The sequence below is a fragment of the Bombina bombina genome, chromosome 5 (genome assembly GCF_027579735.1).
Source record: "Bombina bombina isolate aBomBom1 chromosome 5, aBomBom1.pri, whole genome shotgun sequence".
NCBI classification, from domain to species: Eukaryota; Metazoa; Chordata; class Amphibia; order Anura; family Bombinatoridae; genus Bombina; species Bombina bombina.
Genome location: NC_069503.1, coordinates 551429308 through 551451475, shown reverse-complemented (window position 1 = coordinate 551451475; position 22168 = coordinate 551429308). Strand labels below are relative to the sequence as shown.

General features: G+C 39.2%; 1 protein-coding gene across 1 annotated transcript in view; it reads left to right on the top strand.

The window, feature by feature from the left end:
• Positions 1-22168, top strand: part of GLB1 (galactosidase beta 1) — an 821644-nt gene that overhangs the window by 172183 nt on the left and 627293 nt on the right. The window contains exon 3 of the mRNA XM_053714505.1: positions 5639-5789. Coding sequence (XP_053570480.1) covers positions 5639-5789 — 151 coding nt within the window. The remainder of the gene's footprint in view (positions 1-5638; positions 5790-22168) is intronic.

Here is a 22168-nt window from a genome sequence, read left to right as displayed (position 1 = left end):
ACAAATTTACCTGTAAAATAAAACCTAACCTGTCTTACACTAACACCTAACCTTACACTACAATTAAATAAATTACATTAAATACAATTAACTAAATAACAAAAACAAACAAATACTAAATTACACAAAATAAAAAAGAAATGATCAAATATTTAAACTAATTACACCCCATCTAATAGCCCTATCAAAATAAAAAAGCCCCCCCCAAATAAAAAAAAACCCTAGCCTAAACTAAACTACCAATAGCTCTTAAAATGGCCTTTTGCAGGGCATTGCCCTAAAGAAACTCTTTTACCTGTAAAAAAAATACAAAAAACACCCCCCCAACAGCAAAACCCACCACCCACACAACCAAACCCCCCAAATAAAAACCTATCTGAAAAACCTAAGCTCCCCATTGCCCTGAAAAGGGCATTTGTATGGGCATTGCCCTTAAAAGGGCATTTTAGATCTTTTTTTGCCCAAACCCTAATCTAAAAATAAAACCCAGCCAATAAACCCATAAAAAAACCTAACACTAACCCCCGAAGATCCACTTACAGTTTTTGAAGACCCGACATCCATCCTCAATGAAGCGGCAGAAGTCCTCAGCGAAGCGGGCTGAAGTCTTCATCCAAGCCGGTAGAAGTCTTCATCCATTCGGCGCAGAGCGGCTCCATCTTCAAGACATCTGGAGCAGAGCATCCTCTTTTTCCGACGGCTAACGAAGAATGAAGGTTCCTTTAAAGGGACACTGAACACAATTTTTTTCTTTTGTGATTCAGATAGAGCATGCAATTTTAAGCAACTTTCTAATTTACTCCTATTATCAATTTTTATTTGTTCTCTTGCTATCTTTATTGGAAAAAGAAAGTCTATAACCTTGGACAGCACTTGTTTATTGGTGGATGAATGTATCCACCAATCAGCAAGAACAACCCAGGTTGTTCACCAAAATGGGCCGGCATCTAAACTTACATTCTTGCTTTTCAAATAAATAAACCAAGAGAATGAAGAACATTTGCTAATAGTAGTAAATTAAGAAAGTTGCTTAAAATTGCATGCTCTATCTGAATCACAAATTTTTTTTTTGGGTACAGTGTCCCTTTAAGGGACGTCATCCAAGATGGCGTCCCTTGAATTCTGATTGGCTGATAGAATTCTATCAGCCAATCAGAATTAAAGGTAAAACATTCCTATTGACTGATGCAATCAGCCAATAGGATTGAGCTCGCATTCTATTGGCTATTCCAATCAGCCAATTTAATGCGAGCTCAATCCTATTGGCTGATTGGATCAGCCAATAGGATTGAAGCTCAATCCTATTGGCTGATCCAATCAGCCAATATGAATATTTCACCTTTAATTCCAATTGGCTGATAGAATTCTATCAGCCAATCGGAATTCAAGGGACGCCATCTTGGATGACGTCACTTAAAGGAACCTTCATTCTTTGTTAGCCGTCGGAAGAAGAGGATGCTCCGCGACAGATGTCTTGAAGATGGAGCCGCTCCATGCCGGATGGATGAAGATAGAAGATGACGTCTGGATGAAGACTTCTGTCGGCTTGGATGAAGACTTCGGCCCGCTTGGATGAGGACTTCTGCTGGCTTCACTGAGGACTTCTGCTGCTGTAAGTGGATCTTCGGGGGTTAGTGTTTGGTTTTTTTAAGCGTTTATTGGGTGCGTTTTATTTTTAGCTTAGGGACTGGAAAAAGAGCTAAATGCCCATCCAAATGACCTTTTCAGGACAATGGGGAGCTTATGTTTTTTAGATAGGTTTTTATTTGGGGGGTTTGGTTGTGTGGGTGGTGGGTTTTACTGTTGGGGGGTTGTTTGTATTTTTTTTTTTTACAGGTTAAAGAGCTGATTTCTTTGGGGCAATGCCCCGCAAAAGGCCCTTTTAAGGGCTATTGGTAGTTTAGTTTAGGCTAGGGTTTTTTTTTTTTTGGGGGGGGGGGCTTTTTTATTTTGATAGGGCTATTAGATTAGGTGTAATTAGTTTAAATATTTGATAATTTCTTTTTTATTTGGTGTAACTTAGTGGTTTTTTTTGTAATTTAGTTAAAGGGACAGTATACACTCATTTTCATATAACTGCATGTAATAGACACTACTATAAAGAATAAGATGCACAGATACTGATATAAAAATCCAGTATAAAACTGTTTAAAAACTTTCTTAGAAGCTCACAGTTTAGCTCTGTTGAAAAGGTAGCTGGAAAGCCCACTGCAAGTGGGAAATATCAGACACTCCCCCCTCCCCCTTCTTTTGCATATGAAAAGACCCTTTACACAAACAGGAGCAAGCTGGAGAAGGTAGCTGACGGTTCACATAAAACTTTGGGGCTTGGTTAGGAGTCTGAAAAACATAGCAATATTATTTTAAAATAAGCAAAACTATACATTAAAAAAAAAACAAAAAAAAACCTTGATGGGCTATATAAATAGATCATCTACAAAACATTTATGCAAAGAAAAAATGAGTGTATAATGGCCCTTTAATTGTATTTAATTAATGTAATTTATTTAATTGTAGCGTAAGGTTAGGTGTTTGTGTAATTATTTTACTGGTACATTTGTATTTATTTTAGCTAGGTAGTTAGTTAATAGTTAATAACTATTTAGTAACTATTCTACCTAGTTAAAATAAATACAAACTTAGCTGTGAAATAAAAATAAAACCTAAGATAGCTACAATGTAACTATTAGTTATATTGTAGCTAGCTTAGGGTTTATTTTACAGGTAAGTATTTAGTTTTAAATAGGAATTATTTAGTTAATGATAGTAATTGTTATTTAGATTTATTTTAATTTTATTAAAGTTAGTGGTGTTAGGGTTAGACTTTTAGGGTTAGGTTTAGGGTTTAATAACTTTAGTATACTGGCGGCGATGTTAGGGACAGCAGATTAGTGGTTAATAACAGTAATGTAGGTTGCGGCGATGTTAGGGACAGCAGATTAGGGGTTAATAAGTGTATGTAGGTGCCAACGACATTGGGGAAGCAGATTAGGGGTTAATATTTAAGTAGTGTTTACGATGCGGGAGTGCAGCGGTTTAGGGGTTAATATGTTTATTCTAGTGTCAGTGATGTCCGGAGCGGCAGATTAGGGGTTAATAATTTTATTATAGTGTTTGCGATGTGGGAGGGCCTCGGTTTAGGGGTTAATAGGTAGTTTATGGGTGTTAGTGTACTTTTTAGCACTTTAGTTATGAGTTTTATGTTACGGCGTTGTAACATAAAACCCATAACTACTGACTTTCAGTTTACGTTATGGATCTTGTAGTTATGGGCTGTACCGCTCACTTTTTGGCCTCCCAGGCAAACTCCTAATACCGGCGTAAATGAAGTCCCATTGAAAAAGGACTTTTTGACAGCTGCGGTAGTTACGTTGCGTTACGGCCAAAATACCTGAAAAACTCGTAATACCAGCGGTCCTTAATGCTGCTTTTTCACTCATACCGCAAAACTCGTAATCTAGCCGAATGTTAAAAAATCTGATTTGTACTTAAGACATAAAAAATCATAAGCAATCCTAAGAAAAATATTCTTTTTCAATTAAAAGTTCATCTGAAGAGAAGAAATATTTGTGTTATGGCCACGGCCTTTAGTTGTGTGAAATAAGAACACGGCTTTGGGATAAGCCTGTATTTGTAGCAGGAGTTAGCAAGATATAGAGATCTGACTTTAATACCCCTTAGGTTTGTTGGTGGCAGTGAAGGAATGTCCTGGAATCCTAGGTGCAATCTTTGGGATTTTTGGGTTTCAAATCCACCCTCTGCCCGGATGTTTCCGTTTATTTCCGTTTGCTGTATCCGTTGAATGGATCTGTACTTTCGGTAGAAATCTTTACCTTCTTTTGCGGTTTATGGGGTTTTCTGGTTTCAAATCCACCCTATGCCCGGATGTTTCCGTTTATCGTAGACGGAGATCTTCAATAGAGGGCTAATTCTTTTTTTGCTGGAGTTTCCACTAAGCCTGCAATCTGTTACCTGCGTAATCTGCAGTGTTCCTTGTAGGGCTCAAAATGTACCCGTAGTTAGAAAATGCTTAGGGGAGTCTTTGTTCCAGTTAGCATAAATGTTGGTCTTGGAGCGTCTTGTTCAGCGTGTCTTTGCTTCTGGCACTATAAGCCCCTGATTTGTTCTTGAATTAAGATGACTTGTGGTGAGCATGCTGCTTGTAAATGATGACTTTTCAGAGGGTGGATTTGAAACCCGAAACCCCCAAAGATTGCACCTGGGATTCCAGGACGTTCCTTCACTGCCACCAACATACCTAAAGGGTATTGGGGTCAGATCTCTATATCTTTCTAACTCCTGCTACAAATACAGGCTTATCCCAAAGCCGTGTTCTTATTTGACACAACTAAAGGCCGCGGCCATAACACAAATATTTCTTCTCTTCATATGAACATTTATATAAACTTTTAATTGAAAAAGGATATTTTTCTTAGGATTGCTTATGATTTTTTTATGTCTTGTAAGTACAAATCTGATTTTTTAACTGTTGGTTAATTGTGTATCAAGGTTGGCCAACCTCTTTAATTTCATTTTCCACCATAAATATGTAGAAACATTTCTGTGCATTACCAAAACTCATTTTTACACATAATAGTGTGCATAATATAGTTTGGAATACATTTTTGCCACAAAGAGTGGATACATCCAATAAAATTACTGTTTTAAAAGAAACATATTCGCTACAGACAGACATTCTTTCTTTCTCTCTATTTGGTATTAGCTATTTAGCACTTTTTTTTTTTTTATAATTTTTCTCTTACTCTGCGTGTTTAACCCCTATTGCTCTGTATTGCCTTACTGTTGCCAAACCCTGCCTGCCTGGCCATCCTAGTGGTTTACCTCTGGACTGCTTTACTGTTGCCAAACCCTGCCTTCCTGACCATACTAGTGGTTTGCTTCTGGACTGCCTTGCTGTTGCCAGGTCCTGCATATCTGCATATACCTTTTTGGTGGTTTGCCCCTGAACTGCCTTTTTCCTGCCTGTTGCTGCCAAGGACTGTCCTGCCTGTGGTGAGTGCCACTTACAAACCTTCTCTGCCCTGGGATATTCCCTATCTTTCTGGCTCGTCGCCGGGATAACAAGACTACTGGCCTAGTTTGGTCTGATAGCGGAGTATTCCACAAACATTACAGGGAGTTCTTCAATTTATCTTTTTTTATTTATTTATTTTGGCCACTAACTGCTGTGGGAAACTTTTAGGTATATTCACAGTTGTTCATGGAAATTTAAAATTTTGAAAAGAGGCATACTATTGAATTGATGGTCTGCATAATTATTATTTTACTAATATTGATGTTACTAAACCAACACAATATATATATTTTTATAATTGTAGAATTAGAATTTATATAATTATAATTTCTACCATGTATCTTCTAATACCGCCTAGATTGTAAACTCTCCTGGGAGCAGGACCTGCTAATCCTTCTGTATACCTTCCCTGGTTTGTCTTTATTTACTGTGTACCCCTGTTTATCTGTGTTGAATAATTTATCTAAACAAATAAAGATCATAATAGCATTTTTTGATTATTATATTTACCTTACAAGTACTTTCCCAGTTCTGCACACATATTTTCTTAGTAAGGAAGTTATAACATGCAAATCTTTTACTATTTTTTTTGTCTTTGCTTAGGTATGTACCTTGGAACTTTCATGAGCAAACCCCTGGACTATATAATTTTTCTGGAGATCATGACATTGAATCATTTTTGCAACTAGCTAATGATGTTGGGCTGCTGGTTATACTTAGAGCAGGTCCTTACATTTGTGGAGAATGGGATATGGTAATGTATATTTTCTTAATTACTTTCACTGTATGTTTATAATGTTTATAGTTTATTCATTACTTGCTTTTTCTTACATTAATTCAGTAGTATATTCTGAACACTCTTCGGCACTAACCTATGGTTGTTTAGGCCGCAGTTGTTAAAATGTATGGTGTTCGCGTGTTCTTTTTGTGTAACTGATGAAATATAAAAACTTGACTTCTCTTTGTATGGATTCTGTACTGTAAGGACTAGGCCACCTCACGACTTAGTTGATTATATCTTTTTTTAATTAATCAGACTGTTTTCCTTCACTCAGGAGCTTTTTCATTTTGAGTATGTGCAACATATATTGCTCATACCTACAATTATTTCTCTCTTGCGTGTGTGTGTGTCTGTGTGTAAGTTTCTTTGTGCGTTATTGTGTGTGTCTGTTTGTTAGTGTCTTTCTATGCATGAAAGAGTGAGTATATTTGTGTTTGTAATTGTGCATGTGAGAGAATGTGTATGTGAGATAGGGAGTGTGTGAGAGTGGGAATATTTGTGTGGGTTTGTGTTTATATGCTATTATTCTGCAAAAATGTATTTTCCTTCTTAATATGAGGAGAGTCCACGGCTTCATTCCTCACTTGTGGAAATACAGAACCTGGACACCAGGAGGAGGCAAAGACACCCCAGCCAAAGGCTTAAATACCTCCCCCACTTTCCTCATATCCCAGTCATTCTTTGCCTTTCGTCACAGGTCCCTGGCATAAGGTCAAGGTTTCCAGGATTCTTACCTCCAGGATGGTATCGAGAAGGGCCTTTCTGCTAGTTACCTACAGGGACAGATTTCGTCTTTATCTGTGTTATTGCTCAAGAGGCTCGCCGAGCTTTCCTGATGTTCAGTCTTTTATTCAGACTCTGTCTAGAATCAGGCCTGTGTGTAGACCTACCGCTCCTCCTTGGAGTTTAAATCTAGTTCTTAAAGTTTTCCAGAGGGCTCTGTTTGAGCCTATGCATTCGGTTGACATTAAATTACTGTCTTCGGAGATTCTTTTTCTACTGGCTATTGCTTCGGCTGGCAGAGTCTCTGAGATGGCAGCCTTGCAATGTGAGCCTCCTTACCTAGTTTTTCATGCTGATAAGGCTGTTCTTTGTACTGGGTTGGGTTTTCTTCCTAAGGCAATTTCTGATCGTAACATCAATCAGGAGATTGTGGTTCCTTCCTTGTGTCCTAATCCTCCTTCGAAGGAACAGTTTCTTTCTAATTTGGATGTGGTTCGGGCCTTGAAATTCTATCTTTAAGCTACAAAGGATTTTAGACAGATTTCTTCCTTGTTTGTTGTCTATTCTGGAAAGCGTAGAGGGCAGAAGGCTTCCTCCACTTCCTTCTTCTTTTTGGTTGAGGAGTATTATTTGCTTAGCATATGAGTCAGCGGGTCATCAGCCTCCTCAGAGGGTTACGGCTCATTCAACTAGAGCTGTGGCTTCATCTTGGACCTTCAAGAATGAGGCATATTTGTAGGGTGGCTACCTGGTCCTCCTTAAATACCTTTTCAAAATTTGACGTTTTTGCTTTGGTTGAAGCATTTTTTTGGAGAAGGGTTTTGCAGGCTGTGTTGCCCTCAGAATAGGGTCCGCCTCTCTTTTGGAGAGGAAAAAATGGAAGCAGGCACTACAGGTTAGGAAAAAATGTAAAACATACCTTTATTGGGACATATTAAAACATGCTGGGTTCCCAGACATTTGGCATTCTTTTCTTTTATTTAGTTTTCCAATTAAAGCTTAATAATAATGCTATATAGTTATTTTTATAGACTGGTTGCTGGGGTTTCATTAAATCATTAAATCACTTACCCCCTGTCATAACTCACTAATGCGCTTGTCTCTCTAAATGTTTTCCAGTATATATCTGTGACATTATTAGCAAAGTGTATTGTTACATCTCTCCAATGCAATTACATTTTTTACTGTTGTTGTTTTTAACAATTCTGTGACATGTTTTTAAATTATATGTTGGAGCAATAAGGGTTAAACTGATTTGCACCTTTGGTATAAATTGGCTGCCTTTACCATCCTACATCAGTCTATGAATAAGCGCCACTAGGGGGCGCGAAACGCTTCAGACTGTCCTTGTTTTAGTGTCTGTCCACTGTCTGGGAACCCAGCATGTTTTAATTTGTCCCAATAAAGGTATGTTTTACATTTTTTCCTAACCTGTAATGCCTGCTTCCATTTTTTTCTCTCCAATATATACAGCCTGATCTGCTGTCATGCTATGGCACTCCAAGTTTGACTGGTAGCAGAGTGTATTTTTTGGAGGAGTTGTTCCTCTGCATGCACGGACTTATGGTTTGACCGTGTTCCGGACACCCCTGTCTTCCGCCTCTTTTTTACCTTCCCGTTTTCATTCAGTGTCCTCTAGAGCTTTGTTATTTGTTTCCCACAAGTAAGGAATGAAGCCATGGACTCTCCTCATATTAAGAAGGAAAACATAAATTATGCTTGCCAGATAATTTCCTTTCCTTCTGTATGAGGATAGTCCACGGCCCCTCGCGTTTTTCTCCGTTGGGCGGACCTACATTTTTGTTTATTCTTCTGGCACCCTTTATACCCTTATATTTCTCCTACTGTTCCTTGTTCCCTTGGCAGAATGACTGGGATATGAGGGAAGTGGGGGAGGTATTTAAGCCTTTGGCTGGGGTGTCTTTGCCTCCTCCTGGTGGCCAGCCAGGTTCTGTATTCCCACAAGTAAGGAATGAAGCCGTGGACTCTCCTCATACAGAAGGAAAGGAAATTATCTGGTAAGCATAATTTATGTTTTTTGCTGTGCTGTGCACGGTGTAAGTGTTCAGGTTTGGCCTGAACTAACAAATTCTGCAACACCAAGAAACTAGACTTTTTTACTAGCAGGACGCCAAGGAGGGAAGTGCTTAGCTAGTGAAAGCTTTGGCATTATGCTAGTTTTTTGGATAAAAGTGCCATGTATGGATAAACTGATCTCCTCTTGTTAAATTTCACTGGCAACCATGAGCCGGGCGAACATTTAAAGGGACAGTCAACACTAGAATTTCTGTTGTTTAAAAAGATAGATAATCCCTTTATTACCCATTACCCAGTTTTGCATAAACACTGTTACATGAATACACTTTTTACTTCTGTGACTAACTTGTATCTAAGCATCTTCTGACCGCCCCTAATCACATGACTTTTAGTTATTATCTATTGACTTGCATTTTATCCAATTAGTGCAGTGTCTGCCACTAGCCACGGGTGTGATCACAATGTTATTTATATGGCCTACATGAGCTAGCTCTCCCCTGCTGTGAAAAGTAAATAAAAAAGAGGCGGCCTTCAAGGGCATAAAAATTATCATGAGCTTTCAATCAGGTAACAGCAACCAAACAAAGTGTGTATATATGAACATGAATAAGGGTGCATAACCCGAAACGTTGTTCTGTTTCTATGCCTTTTTATCCTTGTGTTATGGAATAAAAGACAAGAATTTGAATACTACAAGTGTTGCTGCTGTGATTTTCTACATTTGCTTTCAATCAGAATACCAAAAGAACAAAGCAAAATTGTTGATAAAAGTAAATTGGAAAGTTGTTTAAAATTGCATGCCCTATTTTAGAAATGAAAGTTTTTTTTTTGCACTTGACTGTCCCTTTAAATAAGTTTGGCAGCACACCCAGGGATTTGACCGTGAGGAGAACACTATGGGATGTAGAGGAAAAATATCATTAGAAACAATTGCCTAGTTAATAAAGTGTAAGGAAAGGTAGACCTTGCTGTTTAGATTGAGTAATGTTTTTAATTGAAGCCATAGGAATAATATAAATATATTCAGATGTTTGCTGCATGCACTACAGTAAGCAGTGTGAATCTAAAGTATCGGGTCTGTGGTACTATATGTGACTCATATATTTGCATGGTATTGAATCTATTTGATCTAACTATATTATATAATTCAAAAATATCTAGCTCCTACATTTTTGGTCTGGCTTCTAGATTTTGAACAAATGTGTCAAGCCCTGCATCAAAACGTGATATTTGTCACAAAGGAATTTAGCACATAGTTATAAAGTCTCACTCAGGAGCCACAGAGAACTGCTGGTCCTGCACAAGAAACAGCTGATGAAACACTTGACAGCTCCAGTTTCATGACTCTAACAATCATAGTCTATTTTCAGCTCTGCAAATGCATCGCTTGTGGCTGGCTCAGAGCGCAACTTTAACTCCACAAAGGTGTTAAACGCTTAAACACATAGGGCTAGAGATGCAAACTGTTTTTTTTTTTTTACTGGATTTTTTTTTTTTTTAAATATAATTTTATTGAGGTTTTTCGAACATACAACAATAAACTTTAAACATGGGTTCAAAAAGATTAACAATAGTACACCATTAGTTGCTTTACCATTATGCACATGGTTTAAATAAGAAGGTACATTTATACAAAGCTATGTAAATATATGAAGTGTATATAAACCACCTTTGAACCATGAAAATGAAACCTCTCTCACCTTACAAAAATTTAGGATTATAGGAAGCATACATGAATAAATTATGCACACACTGGGGTAGTCAAATCTTGCCCCCCAGGTACGGGCCCTATACCCGGACGGCAAGTGCAATGTAAAAATTAGAAGCTGAGGAGGACCCCAAACGATTATCTGTTGTTCCCCTCCAAGCAATATACTAGCCCTCTTTACAAAAAGGCCTATGAATGGGCTGGTTTTATTCTTTATATTTGGAGGCTAATAAAGTAGAGAGACTTTTAAACAATTTCTACTTGTAGAGGGTCTCATCATTTAGGTGAGATATGTACTGTAGTAAACAGGACTGTTAATAACGATATGTCTAAACCTCCATCCCACCCCACAACGTGCCAAACAACACAAAACATATTAAATAGCGATTAGAATAAAAAGTCTGTAATGTTAAGAGCTACAACATTGAAAACTAACTCACAATAAGCTCATACTGTAGGAATAGCAGTGTAAGTGAAAATAAAAAAAAAAGGAAATGTTAATGGAAGCAAAAACTTTTAAACATAACCGTGAACACCTCCAACCACAGCGACCAGCGTGATAGTGATAAGTCTCCTAGGCAGCCGTATGGCTCTGCCTGAATGCAAATGTCAATTAGCCTATGCCGAAACGATTCCGGCTACTTTCAAAATCTGGACACAATCCCACAGTCACCAGACTCCGGAAGGCCGCAAGGCCAAATACAATGCCCCTTGATAGAGGTAAGAACTCCGTTGACCTCAGGAGTCCATCACATGTTAAGTCACTTACTAGTTGCCCGTGTTTTTTTAACTCCTGTCCCATGGCTCAAGAATAAATCATCGTAAGATGCTTTAGGGACACGGAGCTGAGGAATCGTCGCCACATTATTTCTGCTTTCTTGTGCAGCCGGGTGTACACTGGCCTCCTGGTATTGAGCGCTGCTTGGAATCATCTGTTGCGCACTTTGTTTGTCTGAAGTAGATGCGGCGTCTTGTACCAGGGGCTTGTTAGGATTCTGTGTTTGCAGATTTTTACTCTCCGTGAGTCTCTGTTGCTCCTGTTGCCACCCGGTCAGCACGGCTTCTAAGTCTCTCTGTAATTCACTGAAATGTTGAAGTAGTGAAGACCGGACCTTCAGTGCCCAGTTGTCGATTGCCTCCATTACCTTTAGTCCGCTCTGTGCCATTAACACACTATTGGTTACACCGACCAAGTCCCCAGTCAGGTTATCCAGAGAAGTAGGGCTTATTGCTGTATATAGTGACGGTAGGCTTGTTATAATTCATAATAGATCAGGAGGGATGGCGTAGATCTCTGTATAGGCCGTAGCTCAAGTTTCCCAATTAGGTCGTCATATTAAGATGCTTCATGCAGTATTGGTATCAAAAGACACAGGAGTCTCTCTACACGGCTTTTAATGACAAAGTAGCTCTCAATGTCGCTGATAGCTGAAGATATACAACAGATTAATTAATTAAAGTGAGGAGCTCCCATATTTTCCTCCTTACATGGTTGCTGGTCAGACACGCCCCCCCCCCCCCCCGCAAACTGTTTTTCACAAGCGATATCGTCTTTTTGTGAGCCTTTTTTAATGAGCTTATATTACAAGTTATGCAATATCTTGATTGCGCTAGCGCAATCGCTATTTACTCTTCAATCCTTCCTGCGATTTTAGAGCTGTTGCTAACTTTTTTCTGAAAACAAAAAAGTTGCAAAAAACACTTAAAAAATACCTTACAAAGTACACTTACACTCAAATTAACACCATCTAATATAACTTTTTAGTGCAATATATATATATATATATATATATATATATATATATATATATATATATATATTTTTTTTTACATTTTAAGGGCTCAAAGATATGAGATCTTGGGTCTTACAAAAAAAAAAGCCGCCAAAGTACTTTAACATAGAGATACTGTACATACAGATACATTGCTAAAGATGTATATAGATATGTCTATATATGTGTACATATATATTAATGTATTTATATGTGTGTTTATATGTATTATAAACACACACTTATAAACACGTAAATATATATGTACACACATATAGACATATAAGTGCATTAGAGCCCTTTGCCATTAAAGGGCCATTATACACTCATTTTTTCTTTGCATAAATGTTTTGTAGATGATCTATTTATAAAGCCCATAAAGTTTTTTTTTTAAAAAAATGTATAATTTTGCTTATTTTTAAATAACATTGCTCTGATTTTCAGACTCCTAACCAAGCCCCAAAGTTTTATTTGAATACTGTCAGCTACCTTCTCCAGCTTGCTCCTGTTTGTGTAAAGGGTCTGTTCATATCTGTGCCTCTTATTCTTTATAGTAGTGTCTATTACATGCAGTTATATGAAAATGAGTGTATACTGTCCCTTTAAGTAGATGAAAACATGCTAAAACATAATGCAATATTCATATTTAATAACAACAAATGCAAGAAGCATGACGGGTAAAATGGGGGAGCTGAAGCTCTTAGTTGCAGAAGAGGACTATGATGTTATCAGTAGGGTTGCACCAATACCATTTTTTTATGACTGAGTACAAGTACAGATACTTGTTTTCAAATACTCGCCGATACCAATTACCGATACTTTTTTTTATTATGTCATGTGACAGTTTACCAAGCACAATACAGACTAATTATTTAAGATTCCTTCTTTATAATTATAAAGGACTGTAATTCAAAAGACATGAAATAAAAAAGTTCACTGAACATGTTTATAAATAAAAAAATATTACAATAAAATATTAAATTTAATGGGGTGATACAATTGGGTTGTAGGGCTGTTATATAACATCAATCTGACATTTGTATGGAGGTTCGGCTCTAAGTTGAACAGTCTTTCACTTTCCACACTACTGCATGGGGCTGAAAGATATTTTTGGGCCATTTTAGCCAGAGCTGGAAATCTGTTTATTAACTGCCCAGTACTTCAGGTGTTTGTCTGAATCAGGTACAGTGATCTCAACTTCAATAATACAAATAACAGCAATTAGTATTGTCAGAACAGTAGTACATTTTTAGTTTAGTCTCCACTCCAGTTTAAAATGAAATGGGAACATGCAGTTTGAAAAAACGCCACAAGATAGCATATGGGTAGGAAGTGGAGGTATCATTTTAAGTATCGGTGCATTTGCACGAGTACAAGTACTCATGCAAATACTTGGTATCGGTACCGATACCGATACTAGTATCGGTGCATCCCTAGTTATCAGTAAAACTGAAACTTGGTGGGATGATTCACATGACTGGGCAGTTAACTTAGAGTGGTAAACTTTATTTAGGAGGGACAGGAATAATAAAAGGGGTGGAAGAATCTGCATGTACATTAAACCTAACCTTAAACCTACAATAAGGGAAGATATTTATGATACAAGTGACAATGTAGAGACCCTGTCGGTTGAAATAAAGAGTGGGGGGAAAAATCCTAAAAAAAATATTACTAGGAACATGCTACAAGCCCCCCAACATTAGTGACCCGGAGGAAACTCAACTACTAATCCAAATAGGTAAGGCTGCTAATAACAGTGCTGTAATTATGGGAGATTTTAACTACCCTGATATAAACTGGGCCAATGAAACTAGTAATTCAGCTAAGGGGGATAGATTTTTAAATGTTCTCAGGGATAACTTCTTGTCACAATTAATAGAGGAGCCAACTAGGAGTAAAGCTGTATTGGATTTAGTGCTATCAAACAATACAGATATAATATCAAACATAGAAGTCAAAGAACTTTTGGGTAACAGTGATCATTAACATGGTCACATTTAAAATCTCTTTTCATTTGCAGTGTCTTAATGGTTTAACTAAGACTTTTAATTTCAAGAAAGCAAAATTCAACGATTTAAGGAAATCATTAAATAATATAAACTGAGACAATGTATTCTCTAATAAAAATACAGAGGATAAATGAATAATATTTAAAACTTTGTTAAATAAATATACATATCAACAAATACCATATGGTTATAAAAATCAAAGCCAGTGTGGCTAAATAAAAGAAAGAGAAATTAGGAAAAAACATAGGGCATTTAAATTATTCAAAGAAAATAGTATAGACTCAAAATTCCATATTTATAAGGAATTGTCAGGTTTTTGTAACTCAGTATTCCCTGCAAGCAAAGGGAAAGAAGTTTAAGGACCTCAACTGCAGCGTGGTTGTGTTGGGAAGTGAATCTATGATCCTGCATCAGTATATGGAGGCTGCACAGAGTACAGCATCATGAGATTCACTGCACATTGATGTCAGGTTCAGGTGGATAATAGATGAGACTTGTGAGCTTGCAGCTCTACTCAGTATTAATCCCCTGTTTCCTTATAATAAATAAATTGTGGCAATTGCTTAATTATCAAGGGTGTGGAGTAGGCAGCAAATTTCGTATTAGGATTCTAAGAGTAAGGATATTTATAAACTATATTAAGTCTCCCTAAATACAGCATTAGTGCTTAACATGAGTTGTTAGATATAATGTGGCGCATATGGTAATTTCCCAATAGTAAATGCAAAAACAATAAGCACTTGAGATCTGTTAGAATTTATAAAGTAAACAATACAGTCAATTTCCATTTAAGTTTGGCTAGCAGCAGGAAATCTGCATCGGAACTTACCGACACTAGTTCACAGATGCGGGAATCCGTGTAGGTAAGCTGCATATACTTGTCTCCCGAGAGCGTGATTAACGAGGATAGCTTGATCCTGTTACCTTCCACAATGAGTTCCGGTGGCAGGCTGCGCTAACGTTGGCGCGTGACGTCATCGCTAGGTCGTTGGACTGAGAGCATCAGCTGTGAGACTGCAGCAGTCTGAATTAGGAGTCCGCAGTAGTAGGTACAAAGAGATTTGTAAGCTAGGCACAGAAATAACCAAGCAATGAGTATCTGGTTTGTGTTACTTTATACAATAATGAGTAGGAGGAGCCAGGAGACAATGTGAAAGAACATGATATCCAAAGGATAGGTTAGAGACGTAAGTCACAGGTACAGATATGACAGGAATGTAACAAAGCATGCAAAAAAGCAATCAAATTAGCCAAAATTGAAAATGAAAAATTAATTGCAAAGGATTCTAAGTCTAACCCTAAAAGATTCTTTAAGTACATAAATAGCAACAAATCTAAGAAGGACAATATAGGCACATTAAAATACGTGGAGGGTAGCATGATAAATAATGACAGGGAGAAGGCTGAGGTACTAAACCAGTTTTCTCCAACATAGGTGTGTCCGGTCCACGGCGTCATCCTTACTTGTGGGATATTCTCTTCCCCAACAGGAAATGGCAAAGAGCCCAGCAAAGCTGGTCACATGATCCCTCCTAGGCTCCGCCTTCCCCAGTCATTCTCTTTGCCGTTGTACAGGCAACATCTCCACGGAGATGGCTTAGAGTTCTTTGGTGTTTAACTGTAGTTTTTATTATTCAATCAAGAGTTTGTTATTTTAAAATAGTGCTGGTATGTACTATTTACTCTGAAACAGAAAAGAGATGAAGATTTCTGTTTGTAAGAGGAAAATGAGTTTAGCAACCGTTACTAAAATCGATGGCTGTTTCCACACAGGACTGTTGAGAGGAATTAACTTCAGTTGGGGGAAACAGTGAGCAGACTTTTGCTGCTTGAGGTATGACACATTTCTAACAAGACGATGTAATGCTGGAAGCTGTCATTTTCCCTATGGGATCCGGTAAGCCATTTTTATTACATAAAGAAAAAAAGGGCTTCACAAGGGCTTTTAAGACTGTAGACATTTTCTGGGCTAAAACGATTTATATATAAGCATATTTTATACTCCATAGCCTTGAGGAATTATTTTAATCTTGGGAACTATGTAAAATAACCGGCAGGCACTGTATTGGACACCTTATTATCTAGGGGCTTTCCCTAATCATAGGCAGAGTCTCATTTTCGCGCCTCTATTGCGCACTTGTTTTTGGGAAGCATGACATGCAGATGCATGTGTGAGGAGCTCTGATACATAGAAAAGACTTTCTGAAGGCGTCATTTGGTATCGTATTCCCCTTTGGGCTTGGTTGGGTCTCAGCAAAGCAGATACCAGGGACTGTAAAGGGGTTAAATATAAAAACGGCTCCGGTTCCGTTATTTTAAGGGTTAAAGTTTCCAAATTTGGTGTGCAATACTTTTAAGGCTTTAAGACACTGTGGTGAAATTTTGGTGAATTTTGAACAATTCCTTCATACTTTTTCACATATGCAGTAATAAAGTGTGTTCAGTTTAAAATTTAAAGTGACAGTAACGGTTTTATTTTAAAACGTTTTTTGTACTTTGTTATCAAGTTTATGCCTGTTTAACATGTCTGAACTACCAGATAGACTGTGTTCTGTATGTGGGGAAGCCAAGGTTCCTTCTCATTTAAATAGATGTGATTTATGTGACACAAAATTTAGAGAAAATGATGCCCAAGATGATTCCTCAAGTGAGGGGAGTAAGCATGGTACTGCATCATCCCCTCCTTCGTCTACACCAGTCTTGCCCACACAGGAGGCCCCTAGTACATCTAGTGCGCCAATACTCCTTACTATGCAACAATTAACGGCTGTAATGGATAATTCTATCAAAAATATTTTAGCCAAAATGCCCACTTATCAGCGAAAGCGCGACTGCTCTGTTTTAGAAAATACTGAAGAGCATGAGGACGCTGATGATATTGGTTCTGAAGTGCCCCTACACCAGTCTGAGGGGGCCAGGGAGGTTTTGTCTGAGGGAGAAATTTCAGATTCAGGGAAAATTTCTCAACAAGCTGAACCTGATGTGATTACATTTAAATTGAAATTGGAACATCTCCGCGCTCTGCTTAAGGAGGTGTTATCTACTCTGGATGATTGTGAGAATTTGGTCATTCCAGAGAAATTATGTAAAATGGACAAGTTCCTAGAGGTCCCGGGGCCCCCCGAAGCTTTTCCTATACCCAAGCGGGTGGCGGACATTGTAAATAAAGAATGGGAAAGGCCCGGTATACCTTTCGTCCCTCCCCCCATATTTAAGAAATTGTTTCCTATGGTCGACCCCAGAAAGGACTTATGGCAGACAGTCCCCAAGGTCGAGGGGGCGGTTTCTACTCTAAACAAACGCACCACTATACCCATAGAAGATAGTTGTGCTTTCAAAGATCCTATGGATAAAAAATTAGAGGGTTTGCTTAAAAAGATGTTTGTTCAGCAAGGTTACCTTCTACAACCAATTTCATGCATTGTTCCTGTCACTACAGCAGCGTGTTTCTGGTTCGATGAACTAGAAAAGGCGCTCAATAAAAATTCTTCTTATGAGGAGATTATGGACAGAATTCAGGCTCTCAAATTGGCTAATTCTTTCACCCTAGACGCCACTTTGCAATTGGCTAGGTTAGCGGCGAAAAATTCTGGTTTTGCTATTGTGGCGCGCAGAGCGCTTTGGCTAAAATCTTGGTCAGCGGATGCGTCTTCCAAGAACAAATTGCTTAACATTCCTTTCAAGGGGAAAACGCTGTTTGGCCCTGACTTGAAAGAGATTATTTCTGATATCACTGGGGGCAAGGGCCACGCCCTTCCTCAGGATAGGTCTTTCAAGGCCAAAAATAAACCTAATTTTCGTCCCTTTTGCAGAAACGGACCAGCCCCAAGTGCTACGTCCTCTAAGCAAGAGGGTAATACTTCTCAAGCCAAGCCAGCCTGGAGGCCAATGCAAGGCTGGAACAAAGGAAAGCAGGCCAAGAAACCTGCCACTGCTACCAAGACAGCATGAGATGTTGGCCCCCGATCCGGGACCGGATCTGGTGGGGGGCAGACTCTCTCTTCGCTCAGGCTTGGGCAAGAGATGTTCTGGATCCTTGGGCGCTAGAAATAGTCTCCCAAGGTTATCTTCTGGAATTCAAGGGGCTTCCCCCAAGGGGGAGGTTCCACAGGTCTCAATTGTCTTCAGACCACTTAAAAAAACAGGCATTCTTACATTGTGTAGAAGACCTGTTAAAAATGGGAGTGATTCATCCTGTTCCATTAGGAGAACAAGGGATGGGGTTCTACTCCAATCTGTTCGTAGTTCCCAAAAAAGAGGGAACATTCAGACCAATCTTAGATCTCAAGATCCTAAACAAGTTTCTCAAGGTTCCATCGTTCAAAATGGAAACCATTCGAACAATTCTTCCTTCCATCCAGGAAGGTCAATTCATGACCACGGTGGATTTAAAGGATGCGTATCTACATATTCCTATCCACAAGGAACATCATCGGTTCCTAAGGTTCGCATTCCTGGACAAGCATTACCAGTTTGTGGCACTTCCGTTCGGATTAGCCACTGCTCCAAGAATTTTCACAAAGGTACTAGGGTCCCTTCTAGCGGTGCTAAGACCAAGGGGCATTGCAGTAGTACCTTACTTGGACGACATTCTGATTCAAGCGTCGTCCCTTCCACAAGCAAAGGCTCACACGGACATTGTCCTGGCCTTTCTCAGATCTCACGGGTGGAAAGTGAACGTAGAAAAAAGTTCTCTATCTCCGTCAACAAGGGTTCCCTTCTTGGGAACAATAATAGACTCCTTAGAAATGAGGATTTTTCTGACAGAGGCCAGAAAATCAAAACTTCTAAACTCTTGTCAAATACTTCATTCTGTTCCTCTTCCTTCCATAGCGCAGTGCATGGAAGTAATAGGTTTGATGGTAGCGGCAATGGACATAGTTCCTTTTGCGCGAATTCATCTAAGACCATTACAACTGTGCATGCTCAGTCAGTGGAATGGGGACTATACAGACTTGTCTCCGACGATACAAGTAGATCAGAGGACCAGAGATTCACTCAGTTGGTGGCTGTCCCTGGACAACCTGTCACAGGGGATGAGCTTCCGCAGACCAGAGTGGGTCATTGTCACGACCGACGCCAGTCTGGTGGGCTGGGGCGCGGTCTGGGGACCCCTGAAAGCGCAGGGTCTTTGGTCTCGGGAAGAATCTATTCTCCCGATAAATATTCTGGAACTGAGAGCGATATTCAATGCTCTCAAGGCTTGGCCTCAGCTAGCAAAGACCAAGTTCATACGGTTTCAATCAGACAACATGACGACTGTTGCGTACATCAACCATCAGGGGGGAACAAGGAGTTCCCTGGCGATGGAAGAAGTGACCAAAATCATTCAATGGGCGGAGACTCACTCCTGCCACTTGTCTGCAATCCACATTCCAGGAGTGGAAAACAGGGAAGCGGATTTTCTGAGTCGTCAGACTTTTCATCCGGGGGAGTGGGAACTCCATCCGGAAATCTTTGCCCAAATCACTCAATTGTGGGGCATTCCAGACATGGATCTGATGGCCTCTCGTCAGAACTTCAAGGTTCCTTGCTACGGGTCCAGATCCAGGGATCCCAAGGCGACTCTAGTAGATGCACTAGTAGCACCTTGGACCTTCAAACTAGCTTATGTATTCCCGCCGTTTCCTCTCATCCCCAGGCTGGTAGCCAGGATCAATCAGGAGAGGGCATCGGTGATCTTGATAGCTCCTGCGTGGCCACGCAGGACTTGGTATGCAGACCTGGTGAATATGTCATCGGCTCCACCATGGAAGCTACCTTTGAGACGAGACCTTCTTGTTCAAGGTCCGTTCGAACATCCGAATCTGGTCTCACTCCAACTGACTGCTTGGAGATTGAACGCTTGATCTTATCAAAGCGAGGGTTCTCAGATTCTGTCATTGATACTCTTGTTCAGGCCAGAAAGCCTGTAACTAGAAAAATCTACCGCAAAATATGGAAAAAATATATCTATTGGTGTGAATCTAAAGGATTCCCTTGGGACAAGATAAAAATTCCTAAGATTCTATCCTTTCTTCAAGAAGGTTTGGAGAAAGGATTATCTGCAAGTTCTTTGAAAGGACAGATTTCTGCCTTGTCTGTGTTAGTTCACAAAAGGCTGGCAGCTGTGCCAGATGTTCAAGCCTTTGTTCAGGCTCTGGTTAGAATCAAGCCTGTTTACAAACCTTTGACTCCTCCTTGGAGTCTCAATTTAGTTCTTTCAGTTCTTCAGGGGGTTCCGTTTGAACCCTTACATTCCGTTGATATTAAGTTATTATCTTGGAAAGTTTTGTTTTTGGTTGCAATTTCTTCTGCTAGAAGAGTTTCAGAATTATCTGCTCTGCAGTGTTCTCCTCCTTATCTGGTGTTCCATGCAGATAAGGTGGTTCTGCGTACTAAACCTGGTTTTCTTCCGAAAGTTGTTTCTAACAAAAACATTAACCAGGAGATAGTCGTGCCTTCTTTGTGTCCGAATCCAGTTTCAAAGAAGGAACGTTTGTTGCACAATTTGGATGTAGTTCGTGCTCTAAAATTCTATTTAGATGCTACAAAGGATTTTAGACAAACATCTTCCTTGTTTGTTGTTTATTCTGGTAAAAGGAGAGGTCAAAAAGCAACTTCTACCTCTCTCTCTTTTTGGATTAAAAGCATCATCAGATTGGCTTACGAGACTGCCGGACGGCAGCCTCCTGAAAGAATCACAGCTCATTCCACTAGGGCTGTGGCTTCCACATGGGCCTTCAAGAACGAGGCTTCTGTTGATCAGATATGTAAGGCAGCGACTTGGTCTTCACTGCACACTTTTACTAAATTTTACAAATTTGATACTTTTGCTTCTTCTGAGGCTATTTTTGGGAGAAAGGTTTTGCAAGCCGTGGTGCCTTCCATCTAGGTGACCTGATTTGCTCCCTCCCTTCATCCGTGTCCTAAAGCTTTGGTATTGGTTCCCACAAGTAAGGATGACGCCGTGGACCGGACACACCTATGTTGGAGAAAACAGAATTTATGTTTACCTGATAAATTACTTTCTCCAACGGTGTGTCCGGTCCACGGCCCGCCCTGGTTTTTTTAATCAGGTCTGATAATTTATTTTCTTTAACTACAGTCACCACGGTATCATATGATTTCTCCTATGCAAATATTCCTCCTTTACGTCGGTCGAATGACTGGGGAAGGCGGAGCCTAGGAGGGATCATGTGACCAGCTTTGCTGGGCTCTTTGCCATTTCCTGTTGGGGAAGAGAATATCCCACAAGTAAGGATGACGCCGTGGACCGGACACACCGTTGGAGAAAGTAATTTATCAGGTAAACCTAAATTCTGTTTTTTTTCTTCAGTATACACAAGAGAGGAACCATTGGATGATACTTTGGAACAAAATAGAACATGCCAGCCCATACCATTAACTGGGTTATGTTTAGAGGATATCAGGAAAAAACTGGATAATATTAAGGTAAATAAAACTCCAAGCCCAGGTGGAATACACCCAAGGGTGTTAAGGGAACTTAGCACTGTTATAGACAAACCACTTCTTTTAATTTTTCAAGACTCATTATCCTCAGGCATGGTACCCCAGGATTGGCGCAAAGCTGATGTGGGGCCACTCTTTAAAAAGGGAAGCAGGGATGTTCCAGGAAGCTATAGACCAGTTAGTCTAACATCAATAGTGGGGAAGATATTTGAAGGGATTATATTGACGAGCATATTCATGTAAACAAGATTATGAGTTCTAATCAGCATGGCTTTATGAGAAATAGATCATGTCAAACTAATCTAATTAGATTTTACGAGGAAGTAAAAATATAGATAAAGGGGAATCAGTTGATGTGATATACTTAGATTTTGCAAAGGCATTTGATACAGTGCCACATGAGAGATTAATGCACAAAATTAAGGGACTGTGAATAGCTGAAAATGTTAGCTCATGGATAAATAACTGGATTAAAGATAGGGAGCAACGAGTAGTAGTAAATGGATCATACTCAGATTGGACAAAGGTATTCAGTGGAGTCCCCCAGGGATCATTACTGGGCCCTGTTCTTTTTAATATTTTTGTCAAGGACTTGGAGCAAGGAATAAATAGTGACATCTCTATTTTTGCAGATGATACTAAGTTAAGTAA